The sequence below is a fragment of the Barbus barbus genome (assembly GCF_936440315.1).
Source record: "Barbus barbus genome assembly, chromosome: 10".
Lineage (NCBI taxonomy): Eukaryota > Metazoa > Chordata > Actinopteri > Cypriniformes > Cyprinidae > Barbus > Barbus barbus.
Genome location: NC_136738.1, coordinates 29,594,664 through 29,609,460, shown reverse-complemented (window position 1 = coordinate 29,609,460; position 14,797 = coordinate 29,594,664). Strand labels below are relative to the sequence as shown.

At 37.2% G+C, this 14,797-nt stretch overlaps 1 protein-coding gene across 1 annotated transcript in view; it reads right to left on the bottom strand.

Moving 5' to 3' along the window:
• The window catches only part of LOC306876249 (low-density lipoprotein receptor-related protein 2-like), a gene marked incomplete at its 5' end in the record, with an annotated part of 94,569 nt that overhangs the window by 825 nt on the left and 78,947 nt on the right, over nt 1-14,797 (bottom strand). The window contains 20 exons of the mRNA XM_079427265.1: nt 1,389-1,460; nt 1,579-1,695; nt 1,814-1,921; nt 3,124-3,250; nt 3,644-3,761; nt 3,967-4,034; nt 5,947-6,037; nt 6,267-6,386; nt 7,479-7,658; nt 7,734-7,954; nt 8,591-8,719; nt 8,840-9,005; nt 9,316-9,459; nt 9,615-9,746; nt 11,034-11,165; nt 11,319-11,447; nt 11,536-11,658; nt 12,870-13,007; nt 13,385-13,501; nt 13,757-13,873. Of these exons, the coding sequence (XP_079283391.1) occupies nt 1,389-1,460; nt 1,579-1,695; nt 1,814-1,921; nt 3,124-3,250; nt 3,644-3,761; nt 3,967-4,034; nt 5,947-6,037; nt 6,267-6,386; nt 7,479-7,658; nt 7,734-7,954; nt 8,591-8,719; nt 8,840-9,005; nt 9,316-9,459; nt 9,615-9,746; nt 11,034-11,165; nt 11,319-11,447; nt 11,536-11,658; nt 12,870-13,007; nt 13,385-13,501; nt 13,757-13,873 (2,549 nt within the window). The remainder of the gene's footprint in view (nt 1-1,388; nt 1,461-1,578; nt 1,696-1,813; nt 1,922-3,123; nt 3,251-3,643; nt 3,762-3,966; nt 4,035-5,946; nt 6,038-6,266; nt 6,387-7,478; nt 7,659-7,733; nt 7,955-8,590; nt 8,720-8,839; nt 9,006-9,315; nt 9,460-9,614; nt 9,747-11,033; nt 11,166-11,318; nt 11,448-11,535; nt 11,659-12,869; nt 13,008-13,384; nt 13,502-13,756; nt 13,874-14,797) is intronic.

The window sequence follows — 14,797 nt, the reverse complement described above, 5'->3', positions numbered from 1 at the left end:
TGGGGTATGTCATTTTTCAAAAACGCTTTAGTCGCTGAGTCGGGGGCCTAGTACCAAAACAAACTTGTAGCCAATCACTGCTGTTATACTCTGTATAATTGTGTATGTGACAAATAAAAATCTTGAATCAGCAGTAAGGGGCGTGTCTACTCATGATGCGGAGGAGAGAGCGTTCAGTGAACAGCCAAGCCAAGCGACAGAAAGATAGAGATGGTGGATAAAACCAAAACCGCGCCGCACCGCAACAGTTAAAGTCTGCCTACACTGGACACGATAAAGCGACCGCTGAAAATCATTTGAAATTTGTGTCAGCACGTCATAAATAGAACGCGGCAGCAGTTTACTGTCGGGGATTTGTTGCGCAGCACAGCATCCAGTGATTAGACAGCATCACTGATTAGAATGACTTCTACAGTATTTTGTCGCGCTGCTCGCGTTTGGTGTAGACACGGTGTAACATTGGTTTTGCTTCGTATGTGTGGGGCGGAGCTATCAAAATAGGGGCGAGACCCTTTTGGGGTAGGGGCGTGTTTGTTTTGGTCATTTCAAATATCAACATTGGCGTCCAGAAATTGCTTACCCCACCTTTAAGTGACCAAATCAAATAAAATCGCCAGGGTTATTTTAGTATCATTGATATGCTATTATAATTTTTGTTAATGATTTTCTGTTTTCATTTTAACTCCCAAGTTTTAGTAATATTAATTTATTTAGTTTTAATAAAATACGAAAAATAAATAAAAATGTTTAAGTTGAAGTACTAAAATTAGTATGGTGAAAACTGAAATAAAGCTGAGTAGAAATTGAAAAAAAATAAAAATAAATAAATAAATAAAATGACAAAAAAGGACAAAATTACCAAAACCTAAACTAAAATTAAATGGAAAACAAAATATAAAAATAAAAAACTTAAAATATTAATAAATGCTATAATAGTAGTATATATAAAAAGGATTTGATATTTTAGTCAAGTTTATTTTATTTGTTTTTTTTAATGGTTTTTTATTTTAGCTAACGATAATAACTCTGAACAGTATAATGTATATATATTATATATATATATATATTCTGTACTTTTGTCAGACTATATATTGACTTGTGTTCCTTTTTTAATATTTATTTATTAAAGATAAATTTCACCTATGTCTTGGCTTACGTGCTAATTTTGTTAAATACTATAAACTTGGCATTGTGTACTATGAATATTGTTGGCAAAATTCTTGTGATTTGTAAATCACTTTCGATAAACGAGTCTGCTTAAACAAAATGCAAAGATAATACCTTGATCGCTTGACTTTCTACAATTGGCTGTTTCTTCTTTCACTCAATATTACTTTTGCTTAGACGAGTGAAGTTATAAATGAATGTTAACAGTCAATTCTACTCACCTCTGAATATGTAGGGTTTTCAAATGTTGTGCTTGGCTTCAGTTTTCTTTTAAAGAAACTCCATTTGGACTCCTGCAAAAATAAATAAATATATAAATAATAATAATGAAATAAAATAAACGTGGTCACATGATGGAGAAACAACAGGAAATAATGACTGAACTGTGGACCAATGTTCAGATGTTCCCACCTGTGTGGTCGTTTGCTCTGCAGGTGCGCTCTTCACCTCCACCGCCTGTTCATGAGCTTTATATGTAGGGTTTGAGAAGTTATTCTCCACCTGGTCACCGCTGACGTTCACAGTGACCTGTATGAAGCACGGGAACACGAAACTCAACATAAGACCCGCTCAGATTGAATATGTTTCATTTATACTGTAAGCAATGTCTAGAGGGTTATGTTAGGCTTTCGAGAAGGAAATATACCTGTGTCGCGTGTATTACTGCTGGATCGCTGGATGGACCGCCTGCAGTCGAGTACAGAGGATTCTCAAATGTGATTGGCTGTCTACCAGAGTCTGCAAAATTCTCATCCTAATAATCAAAACCAGAGAGTCCAGATCAGACACAAATCAATGCTTCAACCCACAGCTAGCTATAGACTGAAATCAACTAGGTGAATTAAAATATTCAGGCACTGAAATATGAGATAATTAGCAAATGACTATGTTTACTTAGCAATAAACTTGGCATGAAGTTGTTTGCCATTGAAAATTTTGGGGTCAGTAAGATTTATTTTACTGTTCCTAAATGGCGCTTTTGCTCATAGAGGCTGCATTGATTTTAGCAAAAATACAATTTTCAGCAACATTACCCCAGACTTCAGTCACACGATCCTTCAGAAATCATTCTAATATGCTGATTTGCTGCACAAGGCACATTTATGATTAATTTTAGCGCTGTCAATCGATTAATCGCGCTTAATCGCATCCAAAATAAAAGTTTTTGTTTACATAATATTTGTGTGTGTACTGTGTATATTTATTATGTCTATATGAATACACACATATACATGTATATATTTAAGAAAAATATGTTATGTTTATATATTAAATATATTTATCTGTAATATAAATATAAATATATACATGTAAATATTTTCTAAATATATACTGTATGTGTGTATGTTTATATATACATGATAAATATACACAGTACACACACATATATTATGTAAACAAAAACTTTTATTTTTTATTTATTATTATTTTTACGTTTTGGGATGTGATTAATCGTTTGACAGCACTAATTATTATCAATGATGAAACTAGTTGTGCTGATTCATATTTTGGTGGAAACTGTAATGAACAAAGTTCAAAAGAACAGCATTTATTTGGAATAGAAATCTTTTGTAACTTTATAAATGTCTTAATACTTTTGATCAAATTAATGCATCCTTGCTGAATAAAATACTAATTATTTAAAAAAAAAATCTTATTGTCCCTAAATGTTAGTGTAAGTGTTCATTTAATTATCGCCATTGTCTCATTTGAAAAACTCATATTAGTCGACCACTACTTTAGATTTTTCGTTGTGATTAATGATACACAGAATCCCATTAGAAACTAGTGCACTGATACTGCAAGTCTTGGAAAAGGTGTAACATTAACACTGGAGCTAAAAGGTCAACCAGGGATTTTACGCCTTATAGATAAGTCAAGAAAAATGTGCTGAGTGCACTTAACAATCCAGGAGTCAGAAGTTACTGTTAAATCGACACAAAAGACCACATTTACCAGCTGCATGGCCCTGTTGATGAACGACACTCCCAGAGTCTGAGGCTCCAGGTCCATCGTGACATTGTCACCTGAATGAAACGACACACCATTTCCTGTGTCTGCCGACTTCACAAGGCTGCTCAGACTAAGAGAAACAGAAAAACAGTGGAGAAAAAGTTGGTACATGATATCTAAAGTCTAAATGAACGTTATTAAATTGTTGTCATTTACAAGCAACAGCATAAGACATTTTAATAAACAGCATATTTAGTGACAATTTTACTAAAGCATTAACACACTTAACAGACTAAAGACACTACAAGACAACCTTTATGAGCAAAAACATGACTGAATAGTCAAATCTGAATTCATTTAAAAGGATTCACAAAAAAATATACCAATATGAACACTGTTTTTACAGCTAAAGTTTAAATCAAAGACAAAAAAACATCTTAATGCTCTCGTCAATCTGGTCTAATGACATGGCTTTATGTTTCAGATCAACTGTAGGTAGTTGAGTGGTGTGTTTGTGTTGTACCTGGGTAGTTTAGGCATTGACGGGATGAGAGAGCCGGTGCGCTTGTAGTTGAGGAAAAGTCCCACAAGCAGAGCTCCAGTAATCAGAATAATAACCACTGCTAACAGGACGGTCACAGCTACACACACACACACACACACACACACACACAAACAGTGAGTACAGTCTCATTACTTTCCATTTGAAATTAACATGCTGAACGTGCTGAATAGAGTAATTAAATAAGAGTGGATAAATAACAGCATCACATGTTACAAACCGTGAGTAAATGTGTTTACAATGAAACAGTTATATAACTAATTAACAAGGAAGGGTTTGTTTACCTGTCCCTGCAGGAGCACCTCTAGACTTCCCCATTTCACAGTAACTACCCGAGTAACCATAAGGACACCTGAGGAGCAAAAACACTCAACCGTTACAGACAATCTACAGTACGGCTTAGAATAAATACATAGCCTCAGATATAAAGAGTCATTTTTGTCAATTTATACGTTGCAATAGTTCAGAATGAGTAATTTTTACATTTTTTTAATTGCAATGTTAATGTAATTATTTAAAAATATTTAAAGAGGTCATATGATGCGATTTCAAGTTTTCTTTTCTCTTTGGAGTGTTACAAGCTGTTCGTGCAGAGATAAGATCCCTGAAGTTGCAAAGACTAAAGTCTCAAACCCAAAGAGATATCCTTTATAAAAGTTAAGACTTGTCCACGCCTTCCTAAAACGGCTCATTCAAACACGCCCCCACATGTCTACGTCACGGTGTGGGGAGATTTGCAAAACACCGCCTAAATGTTCACGCAATGAAAGAAAGCGGAGCTATTATTCTCGCTGTAGTGTTGTTGGTTGGAGATGCTGTGTTTCATTGTGAAAGTGAAAGTACTTTGTTTGGGCTTCCAAAAGAGGACACAACTAGAAATCAGTGATTAAGTTGTATTTACAACACTGTTCCAGAACAGTTCAACCCAAATATTAGAGCGTGTGCAGCGCATTTAACGGAGGACTGTTTCCTGATCCTGGAAGAGTAGCCTACAATGCTGGCTTGCACAAAGGCTGTTTCTATAAAGTGGGGCAATTCCAGCTTTCCAAAGACAGTCTGATGCTTCTGACTCACAGCCTGTAAGTATGTTTCTGCTACTGACTATTCAAACTCGAGTTTTGAGCTGTGTAGAGTAGTGCTTGTTGTTTGTAGTTTCTCCGATCATATATGCAGACATGGTGATGTTAAAAAGACTGTATAAGTCGTTATAATCAGTAATTATGTCCTCACTGGATGCAACAAATGCCTCGTTTAAAATGGGTTTTATATTGTTTTTGTGTCGTCGCGCCAGGACACGGCATCACAATACGGTAAGGGGCGTAACATTTCCGTCTCACGCTTGAGGTATTCGGCCAATCACAACGCACTGGATAGCTGGCTAATCAGAGCACGCCTCGCTTCTCAGAACGATGAGCTTTGTAAAAATCTATGCGTTTCAGAAAGGCGGGGCTTAGAGGAGCGACAATAATGTACATTATGTGGAAAAGAATGTGTTTTTTTAACCTTAAACCACATAAACACATTGCATTACACCAAATACACAAAATAATGTTCTTTTTAGCAACGTCATATGACACCTTTAATAATAAATTAAATGATTTATTTTCATATTAAATATCACAATATTAAATATCAGTCAGTTATCACTAAATAAGAGGTTTTGCATATGACAAATTATGTATATAAATGAAATACAGTACTGTGCAAAAGTCTTTAGCTACTAGTATTTTAAACAGCACAAAATGGTTTTGAGTCAGTTTTTTCTATTTTTTCCTGTAGTGTGTCAGTAGGAAATATCAGTTTAAAGTTCCAAACGAAAGCAAGGTTTCATAGAACAGTGAATACATCTCAAAATATCAATGAAAATGTAATTCCTCCTGATAGGTCACCATGATTTTGCCAAGTAAAACGTGTTCCTAGATCAACATCTTTTGTTGATCCTGGATCATATAGACCTAACCCTATCCCTCCCCCTAAACCTAACCTTAGCCATAATTTATCCCTAAAATCAGAGGGAAATGATGGTTGAATAACAAGGGTATAGAAGTACCTAACTCTGGTTGTAAGTCTAACATTTACAATTCCTGTAAATTTATCCCTCAATTCTGATTGGTTGATTGAAATGTTGTTCCAGGATCAACATGGATGTTGATCCAGGAACATGTTGCACTTGGTGAAATCACGTTCACCCCTCAGGTATGAGCTTTTTAAATAACTGTATCAGCGGGGCGGCTTTGATGCTCTACACTAGCGGTCACACTCACTTGCACTTCGGCAGGCCACCCTCATCAGTGTAGCATGTTCCTCCATTCATGCATCTGCATGCAAGTGGCATGGACACCTCTGCCTCAATGGCTGCATGTGCGAGGCAATGCAACACAGTCACAATGCAATCACATCACAAGTCAAACACTCACTCTCATCACAATATCAGAGCACTGAAGTCAAAACATCACAGTAATGAAATCATGCAGCAGTAGATGCAGCACATGCATGTATGTTGTGAAATGTATTGATGGGATGCAATGGAGCCAATCAGCTTATATCTCAAACTAACAGCAGTAGGTGTGTGTTCATCTCTTACCGGCATCACAGTCATTCTTGTTGAAGGCGAGCAGCGTGGAGCCCTGCGGACAGGCACAGGTGTATCCACCAGGCCGCAGCAAACAAAGGTGACTGCAGACACCCTGACAGGGGTTCAGCACTGCAAGAGAATGTGAACAGTCATTTACTATTACGATTACAGGAATTATCTAGGGCTAAAATAAACGTGGTGAAAAGGAACTGAGGAACTGGTGCTTTCATTCAATGTGGTTTCTACACAGTTGTTCTTGGGTATAAAGACAAATGCAAAACCACTAATATATATATATATATACACAATACATAAATTAATTAGCGTTTGCATCCTTTTGTGCAGATACAAGTTGTAATGTTACATCTATGTTATCTGATTAAAATCATATGATGTGCCATAGAACGTGCATCAGTTTATGGGCATAAAGTCACTTAGCTTCAACTCAGGCAGCTCTTCCTTTTTAGATGCTTCTTTTTTTAATAACATTGCTGCATCATAATCATAATCTAACAGTGTTCTAATCATGTGTTCATGTTTTCATGTCATATTTTTATTTTTAACATTAATTTTCATAACAGTCCAGATATTTTCATTATCTCCATGACGGCCGTGCCCTGCCCCCCATACACGCCCCACCCCCTGAGTACTCGTTTTTGAAACCTAACGATGATCGAAATGAGAAACTGTCAAAAATGCTCATCTCTAATTACTATAAGTGCTTTTTAAAATCATTACATGCAATGTCAAAATTCGAAAATGAATGGCTTTTTTAAACTGGTTTTTGCTCGTGATTCGATTAAACTGAATGATCGAAGTCACGAGTTTGAATCAATCGGAGTGGTTCCAGCACAAATGACTCACTCAATTGATTCGGTTTGTTTGTTCCTCATCTTCAGCCATGTTTACACAACACTGTCAGTACTACTGGCTTAGCTCACTAGTTTTATGACATTAAGTGAAATAAGTGATAAAAAGAATGATGTTTACGAATAAAATGTAAATATATTTCTACTCCAAATATAACATCGAACACAAACCAACATATTCAGGTGAGGTAACCGGTTTACTCCAAACTAGGGAAAACACTCCATTAATATGACGAGCTGCACCTCAAAATACATGTTAGATGGAAAAATTGTGCATTATGATCGAGTTTGTTGCTTAATTCACTATAATACATAAATTAAATTGTTGAAATGTAAGGATTCCCGGTCTCACCTGAGTGGTTGTGTCGGTGCTGCTGGTAGATGCGTACTTGAGTCAGCCAGGGGTTTATGGTCAACACCTTCACCTTGTCCCCTTTACCGAACTTATCTTTTTTCCACACTTCTCCCTTCTCTTTAGTCGTCCAGTACACGTGTCCCTCGAACACATCCAGACTGTAGGGATGACCGATGTCTGCAACGACAACAAACGTGAGAAGATTGGCCAGTCAAAAGCTGTTTCCTCTGATGTATTGCTCCGATGTCTCACCTCCGGATATGATCGTTTGACGGTCTGTTCCGTCCGCTTTCATCGATTCAATGCTGTTTTCTTTTGAGTCACACCAGTAGATGCGGTTTTCATTCAGGTAGTCCAAAGCTAAACCAGTAGGCCAGGCCAGATCTTCATCTAACAGCACCTCTCTGTGCTGCCCATCCATCCACGCCATCTCAATCTTGGGCTTTCTGCCCCAGTCCGTCCAGAACATCTTACTATAACATAGACACACAAAATAATCATCATTAATGACAAAAATAGTTATAGTTTTGAAGAATCAGGGGTTCCAACATTTTATGATCGATGAATTTTCAATTATATTTCAAGTGGTTTGTAATTATTAGACAAGATTTTTTTTTAGTGCTTAAGATTTAAAAAAAAATTATGTATTAATTTTATTTCCAGGACTTTTCCACACATAAAAATCAAAATTTTAAAACTTTCATGACCATGCATCCCTCAGGACTGTCCATTAATTATGTTTTAATCCCAAACGACTATATATATATATATATATATATATATATATATATATAATCTGTTGTTTAATAGGTATATTAAATCATTTTTATAGTAAAATAACAATACTTTTTCATTTCCTTACTCACAAATCTCTACATAAGCTCAATGCATGAGCAATATCTACCCAAAATAACTATTTTATAAGATGTATTTATTTAATTTCCATGACTTTTCCAGACCTAAAAATCACAATTTTAAAAATGTCATAACCATGCATCTCTTAAGGCTGTTTACTATATTTTTAATCTCAAAATATAGTAAATATATAGTTTCATATAATTTAATCCCAAAAGAGCAGTTCATATTCTTATTCATATTCATGTTCTTACCCCAGAGCAGGATTGACCACAATAGCGGCTGGCTGATCAAGATCACTGTGAATCAACCACTTTCTGTAACGTCCATCCAGTTTTGACACTTCGATTCTATTAGTCCCAGCATCTGTCCAGTAAATATGACTAATAGAAAAGACAAAACGCATAGCAGAAGGGATGTTTATTTCTCTGGAACTGTTCCAGTAACCAGTTAGACAATCTGCATCAGAGCTCAAGTAAAGTATAAAAAAGCATGTCACATACCCTCCAATCCAGTCCACAGCGATGCCATCAGGACTGGAGATGTATCTGAGGTTCAGGTCCACCTCTTTCACAGGATTATTTCCATGGTCATCAAATGTGGTCATGTAGGCCCTCTTAATCGCGCCGAACTCAGAGCCTCGTCCCAACACTGTCCAGTACACTATACCTGAAAAATCATTTCCGGAGATGCAGAAATATGCTTCAGTTTGCATGCATAACCTGATTACAGAAACACAATAATACAGTGCAACAGTGATCATGTTTTCAGAAACTTGGGATGGTTTAGTAAGGATTTCAAAACATTCTTCAAAATATTCAACAATTCAAAAGAATTCCTATAATAGTATATAAACAATACTAAAATAACACTGGCATTGCATTATTGTGCTGTAAATTGTGCTTCCTTGTGCTGCATTTGCATCAAAACATTAAGCATATGTCATATTAGATGGGACATCCCATGAATATTGTCTTACTTAGACCGAGGCCTTCTGGGTCCCACAGGTAGTCCAGTGCCTGAATGTGCTCTGCATTATCCACATAATCGGAGTACTGCGCCGACGAGAGATTAAAGCGACGGATCCGTACATTATCAGGCAATAACAAGACGGGAGGATTTCCTGTGAAAAGAGCGAAAGAAATGGTGATGTCAAAGCTTGCATTTGCTGCCTACATATGCAGTCTTCTAAAAGGTGCGTTTATATTTACTTATGTTCGTCAAATGTTCAAATTTTAGGCTACAGAAGGTAAATCATTTTAGACTGAAAGGCTTTACCCTCAGCAGCGCATTCGACTCCCGGCTGCTCTCCCACCGATCGAAACCCATCAGCACAGAAACACTCATAACTGCCCTTAGTGTTCCTGCACAGCTGCGGGCACGTCCCGTAAATCTCACACTCGTTCACATCTGCAGACGGGCAGAAAACACCTCACGTTATACATACAGGAAGCCTTTCAACTTCTAATGGTGTGCCAATGTTGTCCCTAAGTTGTGTGCAGGCATAGCTGTGCAGTTCTTATGTTGCTTTCATGCAGACAGAAATGATTCCATGCCAATGACAGAATGAAAAACTAACTGATCATTTTCTGTAGTGCTGCTTTATAGCTGAATCAAATGTGACCCTGGAGCACAAAACCAGTCTTAGGTCGCTGGGGTATATTTGTAGCAATAGCCAAAAATACATTGTATGGGTCAAAATTATAGATTTTTTTTACGCCAAAAATCATTAGAATATTAAGTAAAGATCATGTTCCATGAAGATATTTTGTAAATTTCTTACCGTAAATGCATTAAAACTTCATTTTTGATTAGTACTATGCATTGCTAAGGACTTCATTTGGACAACTTTAAAGGTGATTTTCTCAATATTTAGATTTGTTTGCACCCTCAGATGACAGATTTTCGAAAAATTGACACTTAAGACTGGTTTTGTGGTCCAGGGTCACAAATTTGTTTTGTGATTGAGGAACTTTCCAACATCAACACTGTCAATGAACTGAATTAAACCCAAGTTTATTATAATTAAGTGAAACTAAAATGAAAACAAAATCATACCAATTTTTTTTTACTTAAAATAATTGTTAACTAGAATAAAATAAAACACAAAAATCGAAACTTCTTTTTTTTTTTCAGCTAATTGCCATTCAGTTAAAATAACTGAAATAAAATGAATGAAAATGACAGAAACACACAACTAAATTTAACTAAAATGAAAATGTAAAAATACAAAAATAAACCTAATTTGAAATATTAATACAAACTATAATATTATCTCAGTGGTACTAATTTAACACTGAACTGACTTGAGCTAATTAATCATACTATTGTATCTGCTGAGCTACTTGTAGATGAATTGAATTAGTTTTATAACTGATGAACTTTGCAACACTAGCTACGTTTACATGCAACCAAATAATCCATTGGTAATTGGACTGATGGCTCAATCTGACTGAAAAGACTTCATGTAAACACCTTAATCGTTCCGACTGAGCTCCTAAACTCTTGATCGGATTGAATACGGAAACTGGAAAGCACTGCACATGTGCAATGACAGAAATGGCGTAATGATGCATGGAGCTGTTGTTTTTGTAGAATGAAGTGTCATAAATGATTGAGTTCCTGTTGTTCTGTTTGGCGTCTGGAGCACCACTATAAGCCTGTCTTCCAATAAAGAAGTAAAGTATTCAGACAAACCATCGCAGCTGTTCTTGTCCTCCGGGTTGGGTTTATATCCAGGTCTACAGGAACAAATGAAGCCTCCGGTCGACAAATCCGTGCAGTTATGCTCACACAGATTCTCACTGCATGTGCGTCCATGGCCGTGGTCTAACAGAGACAGATGAAGAAATGTTACAAAGATGTGCAGGCAAAAGGATCTACGGTAGATTTTTTATTAGTAGTTTTTGGAGCTTGCTCCACGTTTGTTTATGCAAGACAGAAAATAAACAATATGAGGGTGAGTGAATGAGCAAAACTCACAGCAGCCGAGTTCATCGGTCTGGTCTTCACAGTCGTCGTAGTCGTCGCAAGCGTACTGCAGAGGAATGCAGTGACCGTTCCCACATTTATACTCGTCTGCAGAGCAGGGCCCGTGTGTGGGAGTCACACCTGAGGAGTCATTCACACCAAACAGGGTCTTTTACTAGTTTCAGTAGAATTTAGGGAATTAAAAAGGTTTAATAGGTAAATAACTCACAATGCTCCGGCCTCTCGTCGGTTCCATCACCGCAGTCATCTATAGAGTTGCAGAGCTCGTGACTGTAGATGCAGCGGGTGTTATCACAGCGGAAACGGAACGGAGGATCGCATGAGATGTCCACTGAGGACACAAGAAACATGACGTTTGTGCACTTTGTTCCACATCTAAAATGCCAAAAGTTGACTTTATTGGGTTATATAGCTGATATACTATTTAATATACAAATCATATAAGAAAGTTTAGACAGATAGTACGGCTGCACAATAAATCACATTTTGATCAGTATCATGATTTCTGCTTCTTTCAGTTTATTAAGCATAATCATCTGTAATATTTAACTGTTGGTTATTTATCCTGAAAACTTTTCATTTTAATATGCCATTTGCATGATCTTGCATTGGTAACAAGCCTCCACAAGCTTTTATGGCTGTGGTTGCCAGATTACAAGAGATTTTCTCTTAAATCGATGCATTTTCTGATACAAATCGATACATTTTCTTCCCAGTGGTTTACTTCCCAAACTGGCAACCACATGCACACGCTCCCTCTTTATTACTGAAAAAGTGCTGATGAGCTGAAAACACTGGCAAACATGTAAGTTAGATCAATCTCAATTGAGATATTATATGCTCAAGTAAAAGTGTCTGTTTTCAGCCAGTCTGTTTTCTTTCAGGTGGTCATTTGTGCTGTTTGCTGTGACTAAAGGTCCTTGCACACTGAGTACGAAATGTTCGTATGCGTTTTTTCCATATTCGTCATCCTTTCCTATCAAAATGCTTGCTACGGATGTGAAAACGCAGAAAATCCAAACTGATCCAAAAAATTTTATGACGGACGAAAGTTTCGGAGGCAGTTTGTAAACGAGATTGACACAACGTGAGGTCATATTTATTTTTCAACGTGTGAAAATTTCAGATTCAGCGAGTTGACCAGGTCTTTGAAACCAAAGCATTCTGACTGCTAATCAAAAGTAGCCCTATAACGGGTTTTTTCAGTGGTTTTCTCCCCCGTCGGTGGGTCCCCTCCATCGAAATCATTTTCTGGGGGGAACATTTAACACGTGGACTAAAAAACAAGCTATTGCAACAGTGTAAACGTAGCCCAATTCTGCACAAAAACCACAGACTAGGCAACACTGGAGTTAACGTTCTCTTGATTTGTGATTACGTGAAAGTGCAATAATTCTAATTAAATGTAAAGAAAAAAAAATAGAATGACAATCACCAATAATGTTTAGATTTTTTAGCAAAATAATAATGGTTAACCTTTTAAAATAGATAAACAGAAAAATAGATAGAACAATATAGACAGACAGATAGATAGATTCTCACAGCAGAGATGCAGTTCCTCATCTGAATTATCCCCGCAGTCATTATCTCCATCACATATCCAGTGCTGCTGCACACACACGTGGTTCTTGCACTCAAACAGGAAGGGTGGACAGTAAGTGCTGTTCGGGTAGCGTGTGGCTGAAATATGCACATATACAGCTCAAAGTCAACTTTCTTAATGATGAAGGTATCTAACATTGCATTCAGTTGGAAACAAACCCATGGCTTTGGCATTGCTAGTGCTGTTTCAACTACTGGCTGCTCAAAATGATCCTGATCTTATTGTGAACATTTCATCTGTGCATATTGAAAAAAAAAAATTGTCTTCATAATCTTTAATCAAAATGTCACATTCCTTGATATTCCTTGTGTCTGCATGATGATGGGAACAGTTGCACAACCTTTTTGGACTCTAGAGGACGCTGCAATATAACTCACAGCTGTCTTCTGGTTACATTTCAGGAGCATTTCAGAATTTAAATCGTTTTTTTTAAAAACCATGGCAGCACACTCACGACAGGAGCTTTCATCGGTGAAGTCGAGACAGTCAGCGTTGCCGTCGCATTTGAAGCGTTCAGCGATGCAGTGGCCGCTACCGCACTGGAAGTAACCCGGGTGACAGGTCCGCAGCTCTGAAACACATTCATCCACAATGAATGAAGCCAATCTCTCTCAATACGCCACGGAGAATGAATTATACACACTTCCTGTAAGTAATTCACAAGATATCCAGGAACACAATTGCATTGAGATATCACCCACTGAGGACCTATCTGTAATAAAAAGACAGTATTATGATGTTGAACATGGTGGCAAGTGCCACGGCTCTCTCCATCCCTCTTTTGATAGTCTTTCCTTTCTGCTGTCTCTTCTTTTCTTTCACTCACCGCAGTCTCTCTCGTCAGAATTGTCCTCGCAGTCGTTGTCATGGTCACAAACCCAGCGGTCAGGAATGCAGTGCAGGTTGTCACAGCGGTACTCGCTCTCTGTGCACGGACGAGGGGCTGCGGATGCATAAGAAGCGTGTCAATCAGACACACATCAAGCCATTCAGAGAAATTTAGCATTATATTACTTTCTCAGTAATGGATCCTCTGCAGTGAATGGGTGCCGTCAGAATGAGAGTCCAAACAACTGATAAAAACATCACAATAATGCACAAGTAACACAAATGACCCCAGTACATCAATTAACATCTTGTAAATTCGCATGTTTATAAGAAACAAATCCATTGATGAGACCTTTTTAATTTTAAACTGATGCCTCTGTCCAAAATAAAAGTCCATACTCCATAATAATGCGTTCTGCAGTGTAAAAAGCCCATCCCCTGTTGTCTCCACCAACATATAACTTTAGAACTGTTTTGGACTGTTTTCACTTGTAAAGAGTGCATATATATATCTCTCCAGGCACAATTTTTTTCACTGGAGAAAGCAATCCTATGGGGAGAGAACTCGTATTTTAGCTGGAAGCAATATAAGTTAAAAATGTCTTAATGATGGATTTGTTTCTTAAAAACACGCAGCTTTATACTTCACAAGACATGAATTGATTGATTGGTGTGGACTGGATAACTTTTGTTGCTGTTTGGACTCTCATTCTGACGGCACCCATTCACTGCAGAGGATCCACTGGTGAGCAAGTGATGCAATGCTACATTTCTCCAAATCTGTTCTCATGAAGAAACAAACTCATACATCTTGGATGGCATGAGGGTGAGGAAAGGTTCAGCAAATCTTTTTTTTTTTTTTTTTTTTTTTTACAACTGTTCATTACAATTAAGCACACTTTATTTTCATAAGGGCAGGCTGGTCCACTGGCTGGTTTTAAAGTGACTTTGGGCAGTTTTTTTTTATCTGATCAAGATGAAAGAACAGCAGGCCGCTTAGCTAAACCAGGCAAACACCATCTTATCCAGGCTGAAAGAC